At 46.6% G+C, this 24,710-nt stretch overlaps 1 protein-coding gene across 1 annotated transcript; it reads left to right on the forward strand.

Annotated features, from left to right (window-relative positions):
* The first annotated feature begins 647 nt into the window (after window positions 1-647).
* On the forward strand, window positions 648-24,334 carry ELOF1 (elongation factor 1 homolog). The gene is made up of 4 exons (XM_040346508.1): window positions 648-759; window positions 9,814-9,933; window positions 20,291-20,361; window positions 23,768-24,334. The coding sequence occupies exons 2-4, from the start codon at window positions 9,821-9,823 to the stop codon at window positions 23,830-23,832; spliced, it is 249 nt and encodes an 82-aa protein (XP_040202442.1). The 5' UTR covers window positions 648-759; window positions 9,814-9,820; the 3' UTR covers window positions 23,833-24,334.
* The last annotated feature ends 376 nt before the right edge of the window (window positions 24,335-24,710 follow it).

Raw genomic sequence — 24,710 nt, forward strand, 5'->3', positions numbered from 1 at the left:
ATCGAGTCGGGTGGGCAAAGAGCTTGCAACAGGGTCGCGAGCGCGCCCACAGGGCAGCAAATTAAAGGGGACGTATATATACGCCCATTTGCCCAGCCGTGCCATTCTGTTGATTTATATGATCGTGCGGTGGTCGGCAAATATTTTTTCCCAAAAAAAATGCCTTTGAAAAACCGCGTGACATAACAAATTGCAACACCCACAATTTTATTCTATAGGGCCTCTGCAAATATATATATTATGTTTGGGTGTTCTAAGTAGATTTTTAACATGTAGGAGAGAAGAATTGGCCTGGGTGGGAAGTGGTTAAATGTATGCCAGTCATTGACAAGTACACAGACCATGGACTTCGTGTGTGACATAAAATGATTGAAAACACTGGATGAGGAGGAGGATAAACATGGGGATGATGATAGAGAGGTCATCCTTCCCCCTCCCCCATCACACAGCCACGTGTTCCTTTCCCCAGCCTCGCGCTCCAGGCCTTAGCAACCAGCAACGCCGTGGAGTTTTACAGACGAGCCAATCAGCGCCCGCCCCACATCCCCAATTCTGCAGAAACCCGCTCCTCCCTCTTTCTGTGATTGGCGTCTCCTCGGGGCCAATGACTCTGTCCTCCAGGATCGTCCAATCATCAAACAGAAGAGGCGGGATTAGTTGAAACAGGAAGTGCATGCGGTGAGAGAGGGGGGATTTCCGGTCACACGGAGCAGTCAGCAGCTTTAGCGAGGAAGGAGATAGTGCGGCGGGAAAAAGAAGGTAAATAATGGGAGATGGGGGCGGCTCAGTGCTGGGGGTTCCCGTACCTCTACCATGGGTGATATGTGGGCACATTAAGGCCGCCTATATAGGAGAGGGGAAGGCTGGCTGTTGCCTATAGCAACCACCTGCCTCCTGGGAGATCGCAGCACTGGTCTGTGTGTGTATAGAGGTGTTTATCGTTGTATGTATAGTGCATTTATCGCTCTATCAGAGGCAGTCTTCTATTTTATGTTTTCTTATAGATCAGTGGTTCCCAACTCCTGTCCTCAGGAGCCACTAACAGGCCAGGTTTTCAAGATAACTGAAATACATCACAGGGGATTTCATTTGCTGCTCAGTGATTGCAGTGTTCTAGTCTGCATCTCCCCCAAGGTAATACATAAAATCTGGCCTGTTAGTGGGGCCTGAGGACCGAACCATTGGGATCTGACCCTAATAGGCCCCCATTGCTACCGCTTGTCTGCTTCTCATGATGATCCGGTGTCTTTATTACCTTCATAATGACTTCAGACTTCGCTGGCTGCATGCTTCTTCCTCATCAGCCACTCAGAAAGCACCGAAGGGCAGACACAGCTGGACAGAAATGGCAGCCTACCAATCACTGTTTTTTCTCCTCGGGTCTCTCGATGACCTAATTTCATTGCTGAGCTGATTGCAGTCTGGGATATGATCCGTGCCAAGCTGGCCAGCTCCGTCCTGTGGACTCTTCCACTACATTACCAAAAGTATTGGGACACCTGCCTTTACACGCACATGAACTTTAATGGCATCACAGTCTAAGGCTCCATTCACACCTAGGCGTATTTATGCCCGACACGCTGGAGGGGAGAAATACCACTGCCCTCTATGGAGATGGTTCACATCTCCACGCCGAACGCCTGAAGCTCAAAACAAGTCCCGGACCCTTTTTTTCAGGCGGGTTCGGAATAGGAGATGTGGACCTGGGGGTTAAAACCGTGGCGCTTTGTCGCAGAAAATCGTGGTACAAAATGCTGCAATTCGCGGGACAAAACGCTGCGATTAGGTGTGAATGCAGTCTTAGTCCGTAGGGTTCAATATTGAGTTGGCCCCTTTGCAGCTATAACAGCTTCAACTCCTCTGGGAAGGCTCCACAAGGTTTAGGAGAGTGTCTATGGGAATGTGACCATTCTTCCAGAAGAGCATTTGTGAGGTCAGGCCCTGATGTTGCATGAGAAGGTCTGGCTCGCAGTATCCGCTCTATTTCACCCCAAAGGTGTTCTATCAGGTTGAGGTCAGGACTCTGTGCAGGCCAGTCAAGTTCCTCCACCCCAAACTCGCTCATCCACGTCTTTATGGACCTTGCTTTGTCCACTGGTCCAGATCATTTGGTGGAGGGGGGGGGGGGTTATGGTGTGGGGATGTTTTTCAGGGGTTGGCCCCTTGTTCCAGTGAAGGGAACTCTTAGGGCTCTTTCACACGGAGCGGATCCGTATTGATCCGCTCCGTTAGCCCGTTTGGCTCAGCTGGGATTCCTCCGTAAATCCCCACTGAGCTGTCGGCTGACAGGGCGGTCCCCGCACACAGTGCAGAGACCTCCCTGTCTTTGCTCTGCTCTCCCCTATGGGGAATCGGATGAATACGGACCGTCTGTATTCATCTGATCCGTTCCGCCAGACGGAAGAAAAATAGCGTTTTCTTCCGTCTGAAAAAGCAGAACTTTGCGGACGTGGATGGTTATGGACATAAGCGGATGCATCATCCGCTAACGTCTGCAATCCCATAGGGATACATTACAAGTCCGTTTACGGACTTGTAATAAACGGTCCGTTCGTCCGCACGTGTGAAAGGACCCTTAAAGCGGGGGGTTCACCCAAAATCAACTTTCTGCCATTAGATCCAGCATACTGCTGACATCTGCAGTATGCTGTTTTTTTTTGGTACTCATCGTTTTATCAGCCGTTGTTATCCGGCTCCCAGCGGGGATTCCTTCCGGGTATAGGCGTTCCTAAACCAAGCGGAGTTGATTGATGGGCTGCTAAAGCGCGTCACGCCTTCCGAAAATACCCAAAGTGACACTCGAGTTTACGGCGCCTGCGCAGTCAGCTCTACGCGGCAGGCGCTGTAAACACTCGTGTGTCACCTCGGGTATTTTCAGAAGGCGTGACGCGCTTTAGCAGCCCGTCAATCAAATCCGCTTGGCTTAGGAACGCCTATTCTCCACAGAAATCCCTGCTTGGAGCTGGATAACAACGGCTGATAAAACGATAAGTACAAAAAAAAAAAACAGCATACTGCAGATGTCAGCAGTATGCTGGATCTATTGGCAGAAAGTTGATTTTTGGGTGAATCTCCACTTTAAGGTGTCAGCATACCAAGACATGTTGGACAATTTCATGCTCCCAACTTTGTGGCAACAATTTGATGTCCAGGCCAATCAAGTTCCTCCACCCCAAACTTGCTCATCCATGTCTTTATGGACCTTGCTTTGTGCACTGGTGCGCAGTCATGTTGGAACAGAAAGGGGCCGTCCCCAAACTGTTCCCTCAAAGTTGGGAGCATGAAATTGTGCAAAATGTCTTGGTATGCTGACTCGTTAAGAGTTCCCTTCACTGGAACTAAGCGGCCAATCCCTGAAAAACAACCCCACACCATAATCCCCCTCCACCGAACGATTTGGTCCAGAGCACAAAGCAAGGTCCATAAGAACACTCAATTTCTCACCCTACAGACTAAGACTGGGATGCCATTAAAGTTTGTGTGTGTAAAGGCAGGCGTATTAATACTTCAGTAAGTGCACATAACCTCAGTGTGTGAGGCACGTGGATTTCTGTGGTTTGGGGTGTGCTGGAGTTGACACATCTGCAATATTGATCTGCACTAGGGGTGCCGCTAACAAGTATTTGCAGAAGTGCAGCGCTGCAAATGCTCTGATGTCTAATCCGATACCTGGGCATCCTCACAGATGATCGGTGCTGCAGTGGCAGCAGTTATAAGCGCCAATCTCCCTGGGTGGCTTTCAGTAAAGCACCCACTTCTCCTTCTCTCCCTATTTATTATAAGCCTCCCAGGGAGATCCATGATTGCAACCGATTGCCCTCCACGGTCCCCTGTATCCTCCTCCGGACCCCCTGTCCCTGTCCCAGATCTGTCGGGGTGGAGAGCGGAGCGGGGTGGAGAGCGGAGGAAGGAGCCAATAAATGTCATTTACCAACTCCTTCCTTTTCTGAATGAAATCAGTGTTTACTATGCTTCAGTTTATGAATAGGGAGGAGCCTCTGCTGTCCATTCATCTTCAGTGCAGAGAAGGGGACTGGGTAATCTGTCGTGGGTTTTGAACACAAGACGCCTCTTTCCGCTCCGTGTTCTTGTGTGAAGTGGCCCCAGGTCCCCGTTCACATTGGGTCATTTGGAATCAGCAAATCTGCCCACGATCCCAAATCACGGCAAAGCACTAGACATGCGTTTGAGTGCCATTATTGTTAATGGCGGAACTAACCCCGTGCAATTGGGAAACGGCTTCTTTCTGAAGACAAACGTGCATAAGGTAGATTTTTCCCTTCAATGGGCTGCGCCTTTAAAGGGGTTGTAAAGGTTCATGTTTTTTCACCTTAATGTATTCTATGCATCAAGGTGAAAAAAACATCAGAGGATTAGCGGTCCCCCGAGCCCCAGTTTACTTACCTGACCCCTCGAAAGTCCCGGGCCGTGAACGTGCTGGCTTTTCGGCTCATTCACTGGTTGATTGATAGCAGCGCAGCCATTGGCTCCCGCTGCTGTCGATCAAATCAATGACAAGGGGGAAAGGGGCAAAGTGATACAGCCTGCGGCCATAGCCGCTGACTGTATCATAGGAGCGCGCTCGCAAGAACTAACCGCCATGGGAGAGAGCTTCCATGAAGGGGGTTAGTTCTTACGGGGAGGAGCCGAGACAGCTGCCGAGGGAACCCAGAAGAAGTGGATCGGGGCCACTCTGTGCAAAACGAGCTGCACAGTGGAGGCAAGTATGACACGTTTGATATTAAAAAAAAAAAAAAAAGGATCTTTAGTGTCCTTTTAAGTGCGACATGCAAAAAACGTTTTTAAATCGCGCCTTTAGGGCCAGTTCACACCAGACGCAGTTCCGTACAGTTTCGCGTGCATTTTTTCATGCACAGTGTTTTCCATGTATTCCCATGTCGGTTTCCAGTGAAGAAACTGACCGGAAACTGACTGCATGGTGTGAACAAGAGCCAACTAGAGCCATTGGAATACATGGAAAACCCTGTGCATGTATGTTGTGCAGAAAAAAAGCACTGATGTGAAATGGCCCTAAAAGTCTTGTTCCTGCTCAGCCCTGAACACTAGAACCCGCATGCGAATCGCACATGCCCTGCACCCCATTCCTGTGAAAGTCACATGTGATCCAGTGCGGTGTGATTTGAGCTTGTTTTGGAGCTGTGACCGCATTGCATTTGCAATCCTTTTGGGGCTGTAAATTTTGTATTGACTTCTCCAGCCAATCACAAACAGTGCAAAGTGTGGTGGGATCGCTGTGTTTTCTGTACCGCATATGTATGAATCGCTAAGGCGAGATCTGAATGGGGCCTAAAGGGGAAAGGCAGCGCAGATTATCAGCTGCATATCACTGACTCCAGGTGTACCTTGAGACCTCATTCACACCATTAGGCATGCTAAACTGAGCCGCAATAATGTGCAGGCTGGTGAGCGTTGGGCTATTTACTTTTCTAGCTTCATTAGAAATGTCACAAATGATGCTTCGTTCCTGTGCCTTGCAGAGTTGTGGGGCAGTAAAACCTGTGATTGAGCCATGCCTTTACTGCCCCTCAACCAGGTGGCTGGGGGTGCTCTGCAGTGCCTTGCTTCATGCTGATAGCAGGAATCGTACAGCAAGGATTGTGCCACTGAACGTAGCCGCTCTGCAAGTGCCACACGGATGTGATGTGCTAGTGAGGGCTTTGTGGGGGTAAAGCGGGTGAGGCAATTCCTGCTCACTGAATGTCAAATGATCCCTAAAGAACCTTCTGAATGCGGATCTCTCTTCAGAGAGCTTTACTAGTGTGAATGAGCCCTAATGGTGACATGGGGTGGGGTCTAGTGCATTGCGGCATCATCCAGCATGTCTGCGTTTACTCCAAGCCCCACAAGGCAGGTCTGGTGTGATCGGGGACATGGAAAACGTACCCTAGTGGTGATTGGACGCTGATCTGTGCAGGTTAGTACAGGGTGTCACACATTGTGTGAATGAGCCGCCCTTCAATAAGATATAAAAGGTGATCTTCTCATCTCCATTCTCAGTGATGGAGGATGTGGAGCAGGCTGGGGCTGGTTAGGCTTGGGTTGGCTTTATTAGTGTAGATTAGATAGGAGGAGGGAGTGGAGTTGGTGACGTGCCTAATAAAAGTACACCTATACTTTAAAGCTTATTGTACATGAGACATTTTACAACCTCCCCAACGATGTTTAAAAACCTCAGTTTATATCATTTAAAAAAAAAAATTGCCGCACTGGAATCGGATCTCATGTGTCTTCATGCGGCCTGCTTTTGGGCTGCTTCAGGCTTTACTAGCCTAGCCCTTGTAGAAGTGCACACTCCTCTCCCCTGCAGCTGGTTCTGGCTGACATTGGAGGAGGTCATGTAACTGGACTGGCCTGACAATAGGTTTCTTAAGCTGGCCATAGATGGTTCAAATGTTGGTCAGTTCAGCAGGGACTGGCTGAGATCCGATCCATGTATGGGTTGGCTGATTGTACCCAAGTCGATCAATCTGTCAGCATGTCTGATTTTTTTAGGATGCGATTATTGCTACTACAGTGGGGATCGAAAGTTTGTGCACCCCAAGTAAAAATTTGTATTAATGTGCATAACGAAGCCAAGGAAAGATGGAAAAATCTCCAAAAGGCATCAAATTACAGATTAGACATTCTTAAAATATGTCAAAAAAAGTTAGATTTTATTTCCATCATTTACACTTTCAAAATGGCAGAAAACAAAACAATGACGTCTGCAAAAGTTTGGGCACCCTGCAGAATTTATAGCATGCACTGCCCCCTTTGCCAGTGTCATGGATTGTTCTCAGTCATCGTCTGGGAAGACCAGGTGATGTCAATCTCAAAGGTTTTAAATGCCCAGACTCATCTGACCTTGCCCCAACAATCTGCACCATGGGTTCTTCTAAGCAGTTGTCTAGAAAACTGAAAATAGTTGACACTCACAAAGCTGGAGAAGGCTATAAGAAGATAGCAAAGCGTTTTCAGATGTCAATATCCTCTGTTTGGAATGTAATTAAGAAATGGCAGTCATCAGGAACAGTGGAAGTTAAAGCAAGATCTGGAAGACCAAGAAAAATATCAGACAGAACAGCTCGCAGGATTGTGAGAAAAGCAATTCAAAACCCACGTTTGACTGCACGATCCCTCCAGAAAGATCTGGCAGACACTGGAGTTGTGGTACACTATTCCACTATAAAGAGATACTTGTACAAATATGGTCTTCATGGAAGAGTCATCAGAAGGAAACCTCTTCTACGTCCTCACCACAAAAATCAGCATATGAACTTTGCAAATGAACATTTAGACAAGCATGATGCATTTTGGAAACAAGTTCTGTGGACCGATGAGGTTAAAATAGAACTTTTTGGCTGGAATGAGCAAAGGTACGTTTGGAGAAGAAAGGGCACAGAATTTAATGAAAAGAACCTCTGTCCAACTGTGAAGCATGGGGGTGGATCAATCATGCTTTGGGGTTGTATTGCAGCCAGTGGCACAGGGAACATTTCATGAGTAGAAGGAAAATGGATTCAATAAAATTTCAGCAAATTTTGGATGGTAACTTGATGCCATCTGTGAAAAAGCTGAAGTTAAAGAGAGGATGGCTTCTATAAATGGATAATGATCCTAAACACACCTCAAAATCCACGGGGGATTACATCAAGAGGCGTAAACTGAAGGTTTTGCCATGGCCTTCACAATCTCCTTGACCTCAAGGTAATTGAAACTCTATGGATAGACCTTAAGCCCTGGTTCACACTGGGTACGATTTGAGATGCGATTTCACATGTCAAATCGCATCTCAAATCGGCGGCATTTGTCGGCAATGGCACCGTCCTAATTGATGCGACGCCGCATCTGCGGCGCTGCACCGATTTCAAAAGGTAGTTCCTGTACTACTTTTTGCGATTTTGGGCTGCGATTTACATTAAACCCCGCACAGATGTCTCTTAAATCGCGGTAAAATCGCGATTTTTTTTTTTTTTTTTTTTTTTTTTTTTTTTACTGCGATTTGGAATTCGCAGCAGTGTGAACCTAAGAGCAGTGTGTGACAGACAGCCCAGATATCTCAAAGAACTGGAAGACTTTTGTAAGGAAGAATGGGCAAAGATACCTCAAACAAGAATTGAAAGACTCTTGGCTGGCTACAAAAAGCGTTTACAAGCTGTGATACTTGCCAAAGGGGGCAGTACAAGATATTAACTCTGCAGGGTGCCCAAACTTTTGCAGACTTTTTTTTTTTTTTTTTTTCTGTAATTTTGAAAGTGTAAATGATGGAAATCTAACTTTTTTTTTTGACATAATATAAGAATGTCTAATCTGTAATTTGATGCCTTTTTGGAGTTTTTTCCATCTTTCCTTGGCTTCGTTATGCACATTAATACAAATTTTTACCTGGGGTGCCCAAACTTTCGATCCCCACTGTAGATGGCCGCCGGCATGAATCGCTGTGTTCACCCGGCAGGGACGGCTCCCCTGCCAGGAATACACAATTCCACTTTGGGAGGGATTCCCCCATCAACACTGTTACTGGAGTAATCAAACAATTAAAGGCTTCAGGAAAGAAAATCGTATCCTCTATGGATGGCTTTATACAAGGTGACCAGAATAGGTGTTTGGAGCGGGGGAGGGAGCATTTTTAAGATTAGGTAGGTAATGCCTTGAGTTCTACTTAAAGTGGATGTAAAGCCACTCTCATCCTTTCTAAACTACTGCCATAGTGCTGATCTATAAGGATATAGATGCCTCCTGCATGTATCCTTACCTGTCAAATGTCTCCCCTCTGTCTGTTATAAGAACTGAAACTGCAGATTCTGTGGGTGGATCTGTTGTCTGGGGCTCGGTGGGTGGAGTCGTGATGTCGGACCTGTACACTCCACTTGTCAACATGCGTTTTGTCCTGTGTATTACTTACACTGAATTCTGCTATGATCACTAACATCCAATATCCAGAAAAGTAACCACATAACTTCAGAAAAGGAGTGGGGGGTGGGAATTAAAAAAAAATGCCTGTCTCCAGGCTAGTGCATGAGATATGTAAATAACCTGTCACTCACAGCAAGGGGGCGGAACGGACCAAGGCTTTTCTCTGTTAGTCTGTTTTATTTCACTGAACAATAAGAGGATTGCTCAGAGCTGGAGTAACTCTGTGTGGCAAGACTGGGCACAGATGATGGGAAATCTTTTACTGTACATTGTGACAGCAAAAAAAAAAACATTTCGGGCTTACATCCACTTTAAGGCTCAATTCACACTGCAGTGATGTGGGAACCCTGCAAATCCACCGCGGGTTCCCGCATTGCATGTCTCCTGGTGGCAGTTCACTCTGCCCTATGCCAACTGCTGGGAGTGTCAAAAGTTAACGATGCCCCCAAATCAGTTTGCATATGGCAGTGCGATCTGCAAATTCTGACAGGAATCGCATCTCATGGGTGTGAACAAAAAAGGGGTCCTGTGCGAATTTGGTCCGATTACGATGCAAATTCAGTCATACTAGCTGTATGTAGATCTACGCCCTCTGGGCAAACCTTGGCCCTGTGACTCTTCCACAGTATCTGAGTCGTCTAATCCCAGAGCTGATTATACAGTAGCACATGCTATATTATGTTTTAATCATTGTAGAAACAAGAAGACGTGTTGATTACACGTCATACCACAACAGGTGACCTGGCTTATTGCAAGAAGCTCTTACTCCATTCTGTTAACAAAATACCTGGACTTTTGCTTGGTAGAGTGATATTGGTGTATGCACTGTTATTTGCTTTCGTTTCTGTGTGGATAAAGTTTAACAAAATGTTGAGAGTTTTTTTTTTTTTTTTTTAGGATAAAAATGGGACGTAGAAAGTCAAAGAGGAAGCCTCCACCTAAGAAGAAGACTGGAATCCTTGAGACGCAGTTCACGTGTCCTTTCTGCAATCACGAAAAGTCCTGTGACGTCAATATGTAAGATGTTATACGTTTTAGATGTTGTAGGTGGCTGTTTGTTGCAAAATGATCAGAATAATATATTTTTACATCTTTCAATTTTTGGAGCAAATGTAATGAGCTTCTCCTATAGATGGGTGAACTGGGTTGGGTTTAATAAATCAGAATTTAGGTGACTCCAAAGTCCTTTATTGCGCATAATACGTAAAATGTTCTTGCGGTTGGTGCCTACAGCTGCTTTGCAAAACGGAGATCATCATGAGCTTGCCATCTAGTAAAGCCCTTTCTCTTTCTAATTGCAGATTGAAATAAATGGGGTGGTGGCGGCAGGGGTTGGATTCCCCCTATTTAAATTATAACTTTGTATTCTCTTGTCTGTTCCTATAGTTGGCTAGTCTATCAAAGTTCTGATCATGTTTCTGGTGATATAACAATATTAGCTAAAAAAGTAAACCTAATGCTCAAAGAAGCAGAGATTTGTCTTTTTTATAAAGAAAGTAGAGCAGTAACATAAAATCTAAGGATTGTAGTAAAGCGCATATAAAACAAGAGCAGAGGCGCACATCAGACTGGTTCCATCATTCCTCTAAGCTTTGGGTCTAATTAGAAAAATCATATGAACCCTTCCATGGATCCAAGCCACTCTTCGAAAGGGCTCATCTCTCCAAGACTTTCCACGTCAGACGATCCAAATATGGGACCACCTGATGACAACCTGTAGCCTACCTAAACCTTTTGGCCCCATGACTCCCTTTTTTGGGCGCAAATGTGGGAATCGGAACTACGTCACTCCACTTCTCTTGCGGATTGACAAAAGTGTTTTGTTCTAACTCATAAACTTTCCCTTGCCAATACGACACAAGAAAAAGGGTTTAAGCTGGTGACAAGATGGTACAGATGTACGCCAACCAGCCATCGCTTTAGTCCTTCCTCACCAGACTTGTTGGCGTTTTAATGTAGCTAAAGGTACCGTGCTTTACATATGGTGGGGAGTACCCCCCCCCCCCCCCCTGTAAAGGGAGTTTGGCAAAAAATAATTGAACTGTAATGTAAGTTGATGGCGCCCTCTGTCCAATCCCCACCTGAGGTGGGCCTTTTGTCTATGCTTCCTGGATTCTTCAAATCTGTAAAGAAAGACCTCCTGTGACACTTCCTGGCTGTAGCTAGGATAGTTATTCCCTGCCCTTGGGGATTGGACGAGTGAGGTGGACCGTATAATAGATTTGGAACGACTGTTGGCTCAGGAAGCTGGATGGGGAGGTACAGTTCTCCCTCACCTGAACCTCCTGGTCCATATTCTGCTACTTCTCGGAGTTCCTTGCTTGGGCTGAAGGTGGCTCTGCAGACACCTCCTGATAGCCCTGTGTAGTGTATTTGATTCACTTAGGCCCCTTTCACACTGGGGCAGGAGCCGCGGTGGCGGTATAGCGCGCTGAAAATAGCGGCGCTATACCTTTGGCCGCTAGCGGTGCGGTATTAACCCCCCGCTAGCGGCCGATAAAGGGTTAATACCGCCCGCAATGCGGCTCTGCAGAGGAGCATTGCGGGTGGTATTACCGCGGTTTCCCATTGTTTTAAATGGGAAGGAGCGGTATACATACCGCTCCAAAGATGCTGCTGACAGGAGATTTTTTTTTTCTCTCCTGCCAGCGCATCGCCTCAGTGTGAAAGCCCTCCGGCTCTCACATTGAGGTTGCTGGGCAGGAGTTTTTCAGGTGGCATAGCAGCGCTATTTTTAGCGCTGTACCGCCTGAAAAACTCCTCAGTGTGAAGGGGGTCTTCTTTTTTCATTCCTTGCACATTTTTCTTTCTTTCTCGTACATCACGGGACACAGAGCGGCATATTCATTACTATGTGGGTTATATGGAGTACCTTCAGGTGATGGACACTGGCAATCTCGAACAGGAAGTGCCCCTCCCTATATAACCCCCTCCCATAGGAGGAGTACCTCAGTTTTTTCGCCAGTGTCTTAGGTGTTGGTCATGGTTTAGCTTTGCCTCCACATCCTTGGGATCAAGGCAGGCTAACCGGATCTGTCCAACGGCCTCAGTGCTAAAGTGGACAGTATCCGGACCCCAAAGCCATGGGGTTTGCCCATAACGCTTCTCTTTTTAGAGAGCTGGACCCTGGGCCCAGGACTTAGAACCTTGGGCATCTAAAGCTCCTGTTTGCCAGGGTGCTATATGGGCCCAGGACAGTGGCTCATTCATAGGAACCCAGGGCCTGAAGGTCTAGACGCCACCCACGGAGATGGGGGAAGATTGGACCTCTTGCTGTGCAAAAGTCCTGCGGCATGGAGCAGGTAAGTATTGGGGAGCCTGCGGAACTTGGTTCTTGGCAGATTCCCTGGAGGGAGGTGCACAGGGGGTCATGCCTGGGTATGCTCTGCATTGGCAAGGAATCACTGTCTATGGTCAGAGACAGGATGATTCAAATCTTTTTCCCCCAGTGATAGGTGTCCTCCCTGGTAAGTGTTGTTTAGCTAGGTCTGCTGCGCTAGGTGTGGGATCTCTGTGAAATACAGGAGCCGTGTTTCCCATGCTAAGAGGAGGTCTGTGACCTACCTGAGGGCTTACCTGCCTGGGTGCTGCACCGCTCCGTCCTCCTCCATGTGCGATGGCCCCCGCCGACGGGCACGCGCGCGCCCGAGATATGAACGTTTTTCCGCGCCATTGGCTGGGGTGGGGGCGCATCCCTGTGGGCGGCGATTTACATATAGGAAGGGGAGGCCCTTCCAGTAGCTGCCAAAAGCTCAGTGTCTCCCTGAGTTAGAGGAGGACGCAGAGCGGAGCTCGCTGAGGCACCCAGTGGCGGAAGGAAAGATTACAGTCTTTTTCTAAAGAATAGACTGTCAAACCTACAGATAGGTTTCTTTTTCCTTTTTTTCAGCAGATGGCTATTGGCAATACTTATTAGGAGACAGAGTATTTTTCTTTTCCTCTTCAAAAAAAAAAAGATAAAAGAAGAAGAAAAAGGGAAAGTACTTCTGATCTCCCTTCTCAGTTTGGGCGTTAGTCTCTATCGTTCCCAAACCGGCAGATCCCCTTAGCTACGTCTGTGGCTGGGTGATAGCAGGTGTACCTCGGTATTGTACCATGGCTTCTGGGTCAGAGGGTACAAAGGGTGGGGATTCCCCCGCAAAATCCGAGGGCTCAGACACGGCTATGCCGCTGCTCTCCCCACAGGACATATCAGGGCACGCCCTGATGGGACCTGGGGGATCTGGTGCTGGGGCTGGTCCAGTTCAGTCCAACCCCGGCTTTGTCACTGAGAGGGTGCTTGCTGTTTCTTTAGGAGAACTAGAGAAAAGAATGGCAAAAAGAATAGCTAAGGCTATATCGGGTAGAAAGCGGACTAGGTCTCCGTCACCCGAGCAGGAACCCTCAGACTCAGAGATCCTTTCCCTAGGGGAATTGGATAATCCTGACGTTTTGGACCAGGGTGGTTCAGAGATCGAGGATCCGGATACTGAGGAGTCTAGTTCAACCTCCCAAGGGGAAAGTTTGTGGTTTCAAGCTTTAACGGACATGGTCCATGAGGCATTTAAGTTACCCATACCAGAACCTCAAGTATCGGCGGTTTCAGCTTTAGGCTCATTAAGAGCGCCTCAAAGCAACGCAGTTTTTCCGGTCCATCCTCTACTCGAGGATGTCATATTTCAGGATTGGATCAAGCCAGATAGTCTTTTTACCACCTAAAAAATTCTCTGTTTTATATCCTATGGAGGAGAAATTCTCCAAAAGGTGGGCGCCCCCGGCGGTGGACGCAGCCATCTCCTGTGTGAACAGATCTTTAACTTGCCCTGTAGAAAACTTACAGGTGTTTAAGGATCCGGTTGATAAACGCTTGGAAACATTACTTAAGGCCTCCTTTACTTCAGCAGGGGCGATAGTTCAGCCCGCTGTGGCTGCTATTGGAGTTGCCCAAGCATTATCAGATAAGACTAAGCAAATGCTTAAACTTATCCCTGCCCAACAGGCAGAGGAATTTTCGGATATACCCAGGGCTATACGCTTTACGGTGGATGCTATCAAGGACTCCATCCAGCAGGCGTCACGTTTTATCCTTATTTCTAATCCATATGAGAAGGCTCTTATGGTTGAAGAATTGGGAGGCTGAGCCCCCGTGCAAAAAACTCCTGGTAGGGTTTCCCTTCCATGGAGGACGTCTCTTCGGAGAAGATCTGGATAGATATATTCAGACTATATCAAGCGGCAAAAGCACTCTCTTGCCAGTCAAGAAGGCCAGAGGGCCCGCATTTAAGCGCCAGCCCTCCCCGGGGCAGGGGCCCTCTAATACCAAACAGTATCGACGGCCTCCTGCAAGATCAGGATTTAACAATAAGCCGCAGGGCCAAGCCACGGGGGGCAAGAAGCAGTGGTACTGCAAGCCTGCGAAGCCAGCCCCCAAGTCGGCCTTATGAAGGGGCGCCCCCACCCACGATGGTGGGGGGAAGGCTGCGTCTCTTTGCAGAGGTTTGGGAGGCCAGCATTCCCGACTGCTGGGTACGGTCTTCCGTGACCACGGGCTACAAACTAGAATTTCTAAAATTCCCTCCTCCTCATTACCAGGAGTCAAGAGTACCAGGCGACCCTGTGAAAAGAGCCGCATTGATGGCGGCATTGAATCATCTGCTATGCCAGAAGGTGATAGTAGAAGTACCAGTCCGGGAACAGGGATTGGGGTTCTACTCCAACCTGTTTATCATCCCAAAGCCCAACGGCGATGTCAGGCCAATCTTGGACTTAAAGGGAGTAAATGCGTACCTAAAGGTCCGCTCATTCCGGATGGAAACTATTCGGTCAGCTGTCGACGTGCTCCAGAAGGACAAATTCATGGCGTCCATAGACATAAAGGATGCTTACCTTCATGTGCCAATTTTTCAGCCACATCAAGTATTTCTACGCTTCGCGGTGGCTCAGCGTCATTTCCAATTTGTGGCGCTCCCCTTCGGGTTGGCTACGGCCCCCCGGGTATTCACGAAGGTCCTAGCCCCAATCCTAGCCAATCTAAGGACCCAAGGGGTCATGGTCCTGGCTTACCTGGACAACCTCTTGGTCGTAGACCACTCGTCTCCTGGCCTGGAACGAGCAGTGGCCCTCACCGTTCAGTACCTCGAGAGGTTCGGCTGGGTCCTAAATCGAGACAGGTCAGCATTCCTGCCCACAAGGCAGCTGGAATATCTCGGCATGAGATTGGATACACAACAACAAAAGGTGTTCCTACCCCTATTAAAGGTCAAGGCCATCAAAGAGCTAATACAAATAGTTCTAAGAAAGAAAAGGCCAACTGTTCACCTATGTATGCGAATACTAGGCAAGATGGTGGCCACATTCGAGGCGGTTCCGTACGCTCAGAGCCACACTCGCATCCTGCAGGCAGCCATCCTGTCAGCATGGAGCAAGAGGCCTCAGGCCTTAGAAATTCCTTTGCCACTCTCACCAAGAGTGCGGCAAAGTCTATCTTGGTGGTTAAACCCTCAGAATCTCCTGAAGGGAAAGACTTTCAGTCCTGTGACCTGGAAGATAGTAACCACAGACGCCAGCCTGATAGGCTGGGGAGCAATTTTGGATGGTTGCACTCGCCAGGGCACTTGGGCAGCGGCAGAGAAGCAGTTGCCCATCAATATCTTGGAGCTCAGAGCTGCTCGACTAGCCCTCAGGGCTTGGACGTCCAAACTACAAGGGTTCCCGGTGAGAATACAATCGGACAATGCCACGGCGGTGGCATATATAAATCACCAAGGGGGAACCAAGAGTCAAGCCGCTCAGAAAGAAGTGAGCTTGATTTTCTTGTGGGCAGAAGCCCATGTGCCCTGCATATCGGCTATATTCATTCCCGGAGTGGACAACCTACAGGCGGACTTCTTAAGTCGCCAGACTCTGTTGCCGGGGGAGTGGTCTCTGCATCCACAGGTCTTTCAGACACTGCCAGAAATGGGGAGTGCCGGACGTGGATATCATGGCATCGAGACTGAACAAGAAGCTAGACAGGTTCATGTCCCGCACAAGGGATCCCAGGGCCTGCGGAACCGATGCGTTAGTTTGCCCTTGGCATCAGTTCAAACTTCTTTATGCATTTCCCCCGCTCCAGTTACTACCCCGCCTGCTGCGCAGGATCAGGGTGGAGCACATACCAGTTATCCTGGTAGCTCCAGCATGGCATGGTATTCACTAATCCTGAAGATGGTAGTGGGAGACCCTTGGACTCTTCCTCTACGGCCAGACCTGCTATCGCAAGGTCCGATCCTCCACCCTGCCTTACGGCATCTAAATTTGACGGCCTGGAAGCTGAATCCCTGATTCTCAGGGGTAGAGGTCTGTCTCAGAAAGTAATCTCTACCCTAATCAGAGCCAGGAAACCGGTCTCTAGGGTGATTTATTACAGGGTCTGGAAGGCCTATGTAGGCTGGTGTGAGTCCAAGCGATGGCTTTCTCGCAAATTTACCATCGATAGAGTATTACGTTTTCTCCAGCTAGGAGTGGATAAAGGACTGGCATTAAGCACAATCAAGGGACAGATTTCAGCTTTGTCAGTGTGGTTTCAGCGGCCGCTGGCCACCCACTCGCTAGTTAAGACCTTCATTCAAGGGGTCTTGCGTATTAATCCTCCAGTTAAATCCCCGCTTTGTCCGTGGGATTTAAATCTTGTTCTGTCAAGTTTACAGAAACAACCTTTTGAGCCGTTGGCTGAAATTCCTTTGGTTTTACTGACAAGGAAGTTAGTATTTTTGGTCGCCATGGTTTCCGCCAGAAGAGTATCGGAACTGGCGGCCTTATCCTGTAAGGAACCATATCTTATTTTTCATAAGGACAGAGTCGTTCTCCGCCCTCATCCTTCCTTCCTACCAAAGGTTATATCCAGTTTTCATCTAAACCAGGATTTGGTATTACCATCCTTCTTTCCTAAACCTACTTCCAAAAAGGAAGGGTTGCTGCATACCTTGGATATTGTCAGGGCCATGAAGGCCTATCTTAAAGCTACAGAGAAGATCCGGAAAACAGATGTGGTGTTCATTTTACCGGATGGGCCCAAAAAGGGGCAGGCAGCTGCAAAATCCACCATCTCGAGGTGGATTAAACAGTTAATCACTCAGGCCTACGGCTTGAAAGGGTTGCCTCCTCCGTTATCATTAAAGGCTCATTCTACTAGGGCCATGGGCGCCTCCTGGGCAGCACACCACCAGATCTCTATGGCTCAAGTTTGCAAGGCGGCAACCTGGTCTTCTGTCCACACGTTTACAAAGTTCTACCAGTTGGATGTAAGAAGGAATACTGATACAGCCTTTGGGCAGGCAGTGCTGCGGGCTGCAGTTTGAGACCCTCGGGTTCCGGGGGCTCCCTTTTGAGTAAAATTTTAAAATTATTTTTTTCTCAACTAAGTTGGATTTATTATGATTTGAGTATATCTCTAAATTAAATCCTTTTGTCTTGGGAAGATGTCTCCCTCCCCTCATTGTAAGCATTGCTTTGGGACATCCCACATAGTAATGAATATGCCGCTCTGTGTCCCGTGATGTACGAGAAAGAAAGGGATTTTTAATACAGCTTACCTGTAAAATCCTTTTCTTGGAGTACATCACGGGACACAGAGCTCCCACCCCTCTTATGGGGACCATTTTGGGAGGCATACTGCTTGCTACAAAACTGAGGTACTCCTCCTATGGGAGGGGGTTATATAGGGAGGGGCACTTCCTGTTTGAGATTGCCATTGTCCATCACCTGAAGGTACTCCATATAACCCACATAGTAATGAATATGCTGCTCTGTGTCCCGTGATGTACTCCAAGAAAAGGATTTTACAGGTAAGCTGTATTAAAAATCCCTTTTTTCCATCTGTAATTCCTTATTGAGGTGTAACGTCCAGGGGTCTCATATCCATTCCTAGTGTCAAGTACAGTGTGCATTCATGACGGGGTGTGATCCCTTCAGTATACTACTTTCTCAAACATAGCAGGGCTGCATTATATTTAGGGATGTCCTCCTCTCAATGAAGCACCGGATTGTATCAATGCTGGTACCAAGTACCGGCAATGGTATTCTTTGCTCCCTATACAATCTTTAGTACTTCTTTGTTTTGTGTATATATGTCCTTGACTTTGCACATAAGAGATTGTATTTTATCTATTATGTATTCTCAAAGCAAACGTTTGCTAATATTTCACCATGCCAGATATGCCCAGTGTCGTGGCCTTTAATATTTTGTATATGTTAACCTTTCTGTACATCTTAATAAAATTAGATTGAACAAAACAAGAGCAGGGATGATACGTTGTGCAAGTCCTTCCTCAGGGTTCTATGTGTTGGTTGTGCTCCAGGCCTTCATAATTGGCACTCACATTTTAAAGCACTTGGGCACAAACGCCCCCTTCCTGCACATGTTCCTCTGTCCAATGAGAATCTATTAGGGGCTGTTCTTAATCACCAGGAAGTATGTTATTACCCCGAACATCCTCCAGGAAATTAGGGTTGTCCCGATACCACTTTTTTAGGACTGAGTACAAGTACCGATCCTTTTTATTTTTATTTTTTTATTTTTTTTATGTACTCGCCGATACCGATACTTTTTTTTTAAATATGTCCCCAAACATATTGCAGCCATGTCCCCAAACATATTGCAGCCATGTCCCCCGTACCTAATGATGCCGCCGCGTTAATCACTGCGCGGGGAACATTAGTCAGCTTTCGTTTGAATAAGCTGTTCTCCCTGCCGCGCTGTGTATAGAGACACTCCCCCTTGCTCGCGATTGGACAGATCTGTCCAATCCCGAGCAAGGGGGAGTGTCTATGCGCGGCAGGGAAAACAGCTATTCAAACGAAAGCTGACTCTAATTTTCCCCACGCTGTGATTAACGCGGCGGCGGCTTTGCGATATACGGGGGGGGGGGGAGGGGAGGAAGTATTCTATTTAGGCATCGGGGGTATTTGCGGGAGTACAAGTACTCCCGCAAATACTCGGTATCGGTACCGATACTGGTATCGGTATCGGGACAACCCTACAGGAAATGTTGCGGTCTTTCACAAGGGGTCAGCATTACTCTGTGAACACCTGCCTTGATCCAGGTCAACATTCCAGTCCATATCTGGTTCCTTTGTTGTTGCAAGTCAGGAAATCGGTTAATTTAAATTTTCACCTCGCCAAGAGGTCTGAGTTGATGCTCCTCTACCTTCACCCAATCGTCATCTGGAGGCCTATGTGAGAACATCCTCAGGAGATGAATTTCCATTTGCACCCCCTCGTTACAAACGCCCTGCTGTGTAAACAGATTTGCGTGGTGCTTTAAGATGACCTCCAGCAGGCCATACGGCTCTGTTTATAACCAGAGTGTAAAATTCCTAATTGTCTGGTATGTTGTGTGGTGCTATGTTTTTGTATACATCTCAGATTAAAAAAACAATTGGAGTTCTCCAAACTCAGGAACAGACAAGATTGATTATATTTAAGTTTAATTTTTATTAATAATTATAATTATATATATATTATGCACACAAATCACCATTAATTTTCTTGGGCAAAGGACCGCTAATGAGCACCATTTAGATTACGTGTGTGTGTGTGTGTGTGTGTGTGTGTGTGTGTGTGTGTGTGTGTGTAAACTCTAAGTAGTTTGTTTGAATCAAGCTGGTCCCAACAAACTATTTTCTTCACCAATAAATACAACAGGTGTCGGCGCTGTGTTCTGGCAGTAAGACCTGGACTACCCATCCGGCTCCTGGGGTAAAAAAAATCAAGTTGCGCTCAGTGCTGCTCAGCCATTCACAGGAAGCTTTGTATTTTCTGAATGAAGCTGATACCGAGGGATATGATGACATCCCTCGCCTCAGGGGGAGAGTGGTGTTGTACCTCTCCATATCTGCTAACAGGAGGAAGTTTTTTGTATTCATTCAGAAAATGCAAAGCTTCCTGTGAATGGCTGAGCATCACTGAGCGCAACTTGATTTTGCTCCTGGAGTGGGACAGTTCATGCTGTTCTGATGACCTTCACGTGTTTGAATAAAATAGATTTTGTTTGGCCCAGCTTGCCCCTTGCAAACTATTTAAAGTTTCACTAAAACCTGCAGTTAGGCTTTAATAATAATAAAATGAGTTTGATGGCATCTCTTGGAATATCCCCCAACAGGGGCAAATATTTTGGTCAGCCGTGGACTTTTTTTTTTTTTTTCTGGAAACTTTGCCTAGAATATTAAGTTTTGGGATTTTCCTTTAACCCCCAGATATCGTCACACCATCCAATTTTATTACACACTATGAAGGGTCTTTTACTTGGAATGGAAAACTATCAGGCCCCCACTGAGCAGATCCAGCCCCTGTATGAAGAAAAGTGTGTATTTATTGCAATTTTGTTGACTTGATGTTTTTTCTGTGTTTTTACAGGGACAGAGCACGGAATACGGGGGTCATATCGTGTACGGTGTGCCTCGAGGAATTTCAGACACCGATAACATGTATCCTTTACATAAAAAAACATAATGCAACAGTATTGCTTCAAAGCTGGGAGGGCACGAGTACCCACATTACTTCATCTTATGAACCAGACACCCAGAATAACTTGTTTGCTTTTTATACACACACGGAGTGATATGCCTGTCATTATCCTATCATTGCATCATCAGGACTGATATGAGGCACAAAGAGAACTTGTTCAAAAGAGCAGATCTATTTTCATTGGCAATTATGAGCTTACCTGCTGAAGGGCAGAATTGGCAACACAAATAGTGAATTATAATGTATGAACGTGGATTTTAAATTGGATTTGGAGAGTTAAAGTGGTACTTTAGTCAGAAAACTAAGTCCTGCTAGATCACTTCAGATTGGCTCTTTTTGCAGGTATAGCTATGTATAACGTTAAAAATAAGTCCATATACTGTTTAAAATCCAGTAATACGCTGTCCCACCCTAATCTGCATTCTCAGTTGCTCTCCCTTTTTGCCAAAAAATTTGAGCCACTGAGGGCCTAAAGATTTACTGCTGCTCAGGGGTTCTGGGCTTCAACAAAATGGCATCCTCTGGCAAGAACAAACAAGCAACACTGGAGGCAATTTACAGCACACACATTTTGGTGGCATATATGGTCCTCGCTAAAGAACATTAGTTGTTATGGGTAAAGTTCTGCTTTAAAACCTGTCAGGTTATTCTGACTCCAGCTGTTGTAATAGTGACTTATCCCTTGCTGAGACCTATGCCTGGCCTGTATAAGCAGATACAAAGATACAATCACTGTGGGCAGTCTTTATCAGATGGCAGAATTCAAAACACCCTTTTCCCATGAGCGAAGATCTTTATTGAAAGCAGGAGGTATAGCAAACAAGATGTGGCAGATGATTGCAAGACGGTCTTTGCGGCTCAAAACATGGTGATGTGTTTCCGGATGGGAGCAGTTTGCATAAGGCCTAGAGCAGTGTTTCTCAACTCCAGTCCTCAAGGCGCCCCAACAGGTCACATTTAAGTGATACTGAAGTCTGTTAGTTTTTTTCAAGTGGGGGGGGGGGAAAAAAAAAAACATTATTCTTACCTGCGCTGTGCAGAGGTTTTGCACAGAGCAGCCCCAATCCTCCTTCTTGGGTCCTTTGCCAGTGTCCTGCCGAAAATACCCCCCCCCCCCCGGCAGATGTTGACCCCCCCCCTGTACGGCGCAGGGGCTGGCGCTTGCGCAGTACAAACCTCAACCGAGCCTCTGAAAATAGCCAAACATGTATTGCTGAGAGGCGGCTCTATACGGCGCATGCGCAATGACTCTCGCACTTATGCTGCACGCTCCCGACGCTAGTGCTACTCAGCTAGGGTGATTTTAACAATAAAGTACACGTCTTAGCGGGGCATGTTGATGGGTGTAAAACCCACCCATCTGACTTAAATGTGCAAATCCACCCATCAACACGCCCGCTAAGACGTGTACTTTATTGTTAAAATCACCCCCGCCTGTGCAGTGCAAGGGGGTCCTTATCCGCCAGGCGGAACTTATTCGGCAGAACACGGCTTTCCTGGCCCCTCCCTTTCTGCCCCCACAGCAAGCAGCCTGCTATGGGGGCACCAAATTGCTTCTATTCAGACAGAGCTGTGGTTTGGCCCCACCCCCTCTCCATTTTGTTCACTGTAGGGTGGATTGGATTTAAATCGCTAGTAAAAAGGCTTGATTTTTAAATCATCATTTTTAAAGGGCAACTGTCGTCTCTGTCCCATAGTGGCTGATTCTCTGACCCACTGTTGACTTACCGACAGTCCCATTCACTTTAATGGAATGGCTGATGATGCGGCAGTGACACAACAAGGCGAGAGACTGTTTTATAAAAACTTGATAATCCAAAAAATCGATTTGGATCAAAAATAGCCAATTTTTTTAACCACATGCTGACCAGCCACCGTTGTTATACGTCGGCACGATCCCGCGAACCGTCGTAGCTGTATGTCTGTTTTTTTTTTGGCAGGCGTGCCCGCTGCCGGCGGTCATGGGCAAGAGAGGCAGAGCAGGGACGTGTGTAACGCACACATCCCTGTTCTGTGTAGAAAGACAGATCGTGAGTTCCTAATAGCCAGTAACCCTAATCTGTCATTTCCTCTAGGTCAGTCCCATCCCCCCTACAGTTAGAAACACACTAGGGAGCACAATTGATACCTTGATTGCCCCCCCCTAGTGTTAACCCCTTCCCTGCCAGTGACATTTTTACCGTAATCTGTGCATTTTTATAGCACTGATCGCTGTATAAATGACGATGATCCCAAAAGTGTCCAATGTGTCCGCCATAATTTTGCAGTCCAGATAAAAATCGCAGATTGCCGCCATTGCTAGAACTAAAAAATAATAATAAAAATGCTATAAATCTATCCCCTATTTTGTATATCCACCCTGGTTCGCTGACTTTGACAACATTGCTGGATCTAGATGGGGCTCAGGTACATAAGGCACATCAGGAAGTTGGAGGAAACCTCTTTACATTGAGGGACATCTCTTGGACAAGTGCCTGCGTTGCGAAGTCTTTTGTAAGAACTCAAAATTTTAAATGTTTTCAATTTCTCTTGGGCAAAGGTCACCAGGGACTAATAAAAAGGATGAGACTCCAGAAGGGATATACCCGAGTATAAGCCGAGGCACCTAATTTTACCACAAAAAATTGGGAAAACGTATTGACTTGAGTATAAGCCTAAGGTGTCATCTGCATGCCTCACTGTGCCCATGACTAGACTGATGTTTAACATGGGAGTCTCTGTAGTGCCTGGCTTTGAAAAATCAGTGCTCCCTAGCTGTAGGTCACCAGTCAACAAACTTTGCACACTTGTAGAAGAGAAATTGGGCAACATGTGCGCCAAGTTCTTGGTCCAGGGGACCTACGACCAGCTGGTACCGGAGTCCCCAAAGTCACTGGAGAAATTACCGTTTTAACATGGGAGTCTATGGAAGGGGTGTCCGGCTTTGAAAAATCGGTGCTCCCCGGCCGTAGGTCTCCCGGACAACAATCTTTTCACAATTGTAGAAGAAGAGTGGGGCTACATGTGTGCCAAGTTTGGGGGCCTATGGCCGGTCGGTATGGGTCCCCAAAGTCTGGGAGATCAGGCGCAAAAAGGTGACTCGAGTATAAGCCGAGGGGGGCATTTTCAGCACACAAAAAAATGTGCTGAAAAACTCTGCTTAGACTTGAGTATATACGGTAGTAAAAAAATAAGATAATACTGACGGTTCAAAGTCTTGTATATTGTGAGACTTAACATTGGTTGCATAAAGGTTTTCCCACAGCGGAATTACTGACACGTGTAATTTTTAGTTTTCATTCATCTTTATTCACGCTTCAGATCACACTCCAGACATGTTTGTATTTCCATTATGTTCAGTTGCTGCTCCTTGACTTCTAATCTCAGACCTTTCAGAAGCAGTGGACGTCTACAGTGACTGGATCGACGCCTGTGAAGCTGCCAATCAGTAGCCTGCGGCCATCGTTCAGGACCCCGATCCTCCCCATCTGCAGCGGTCATCTTCTGTGTCTCACTTTCACTGTACCCAGCTATACAAGGGGAGGTCCCCTTTAGGGTTAAAGCAGCTGGGGTGTTTTTATTCAGCTGATGCTAGCCAGTTACAGCCGGACACACGACGTGTCTGATTAGTTGAGAAGGTGCTTTTTTTGGGGGGTTTTTTTTGTTCTTTGTTTTTAATTTTTTTTATTACGTTTGCTTTCAAGGATAGAAAAATAATCACAAATTTTTATTTATATACTGACAATGAGCCTGGAAATGTCAGGACCCTCTTTTTTTATGTAAAGGAAAAAAAATTCAGCCTTTCCTCCATTCCAAAAATCAAACAAGTGTTTGGAAACATTATATGAGGTGTGTATTATAGTGAGTAGTAATGACAGGCTGAAAATCTAGATTTCTTCTGGAGTTGATTATATAATGTCTGTTTGATAAAAAGATAAAAACGAAAAAAAAAAATAGAGCACATCATTGTTTGTTTTCTCACCAGCTGTGACGTCGGTACCCCAACTATTGTCACTACTGAAATGATTTAGGATCCTTCTGAAAGGGCGCATCTGTTCTTGTTACCCATATCGGCCAATCAGATTCTCCCTTTAATTATCTAATGCTGCACTGGGGGGGGCGGGCAAATGCACCTGAGAATTTGGTTGCCCTCAGGCATCAAAAAACATTGTTTATTGGAGGGACAAACTGGATTCAAGCGTACCTGTTCTAATTTTTAGGCAGTTTTTTTTTTTTATAATAACGGTTGCAGAAGGTACAAAATACTTGGCTGGAAAAGCGGCGACGGCGGCAGTGGCTAGGGAGTACCAGAGATGCATGACTATGTTTG

Source organism: Rana temporaria, chromosome 3 (assembly GCF_905171775.1).
Source record: "Rana temporaria chromosome 3, aRanTem1.1, whole genome shotgun sequence".
NCBI lineage: Eukaryota > Metazoa > Chordata > Amphibia > Anura > Ranidae > Rana > Rana temporaria.

Excerpts from the sequence above, each read along its gene's own strand:
- ELOF1 (XM_040346508.1), top strand. The coding sequence starts at position 9,821 with ATGGGACGTAGAAAGTCAAAGAGGAAGCCTCCACCTAAGAAGAAGACT. Across the intron at positions 9,934-20,290 it reads AAGTCCTGTGACGTCAATAT|GGACAGAGCACGGAATACGG; the intron begins GTAAGATGTTAT and ends GTGTTTTTACAG. Across the intron at positions 20,362-23,767 it reads ATTTCAGACACCGATAACAT|ACCTTTCAGAAGCAGTGGAC; the intron begins GTATCCTTTACA and ends TTCTAATCTCAG.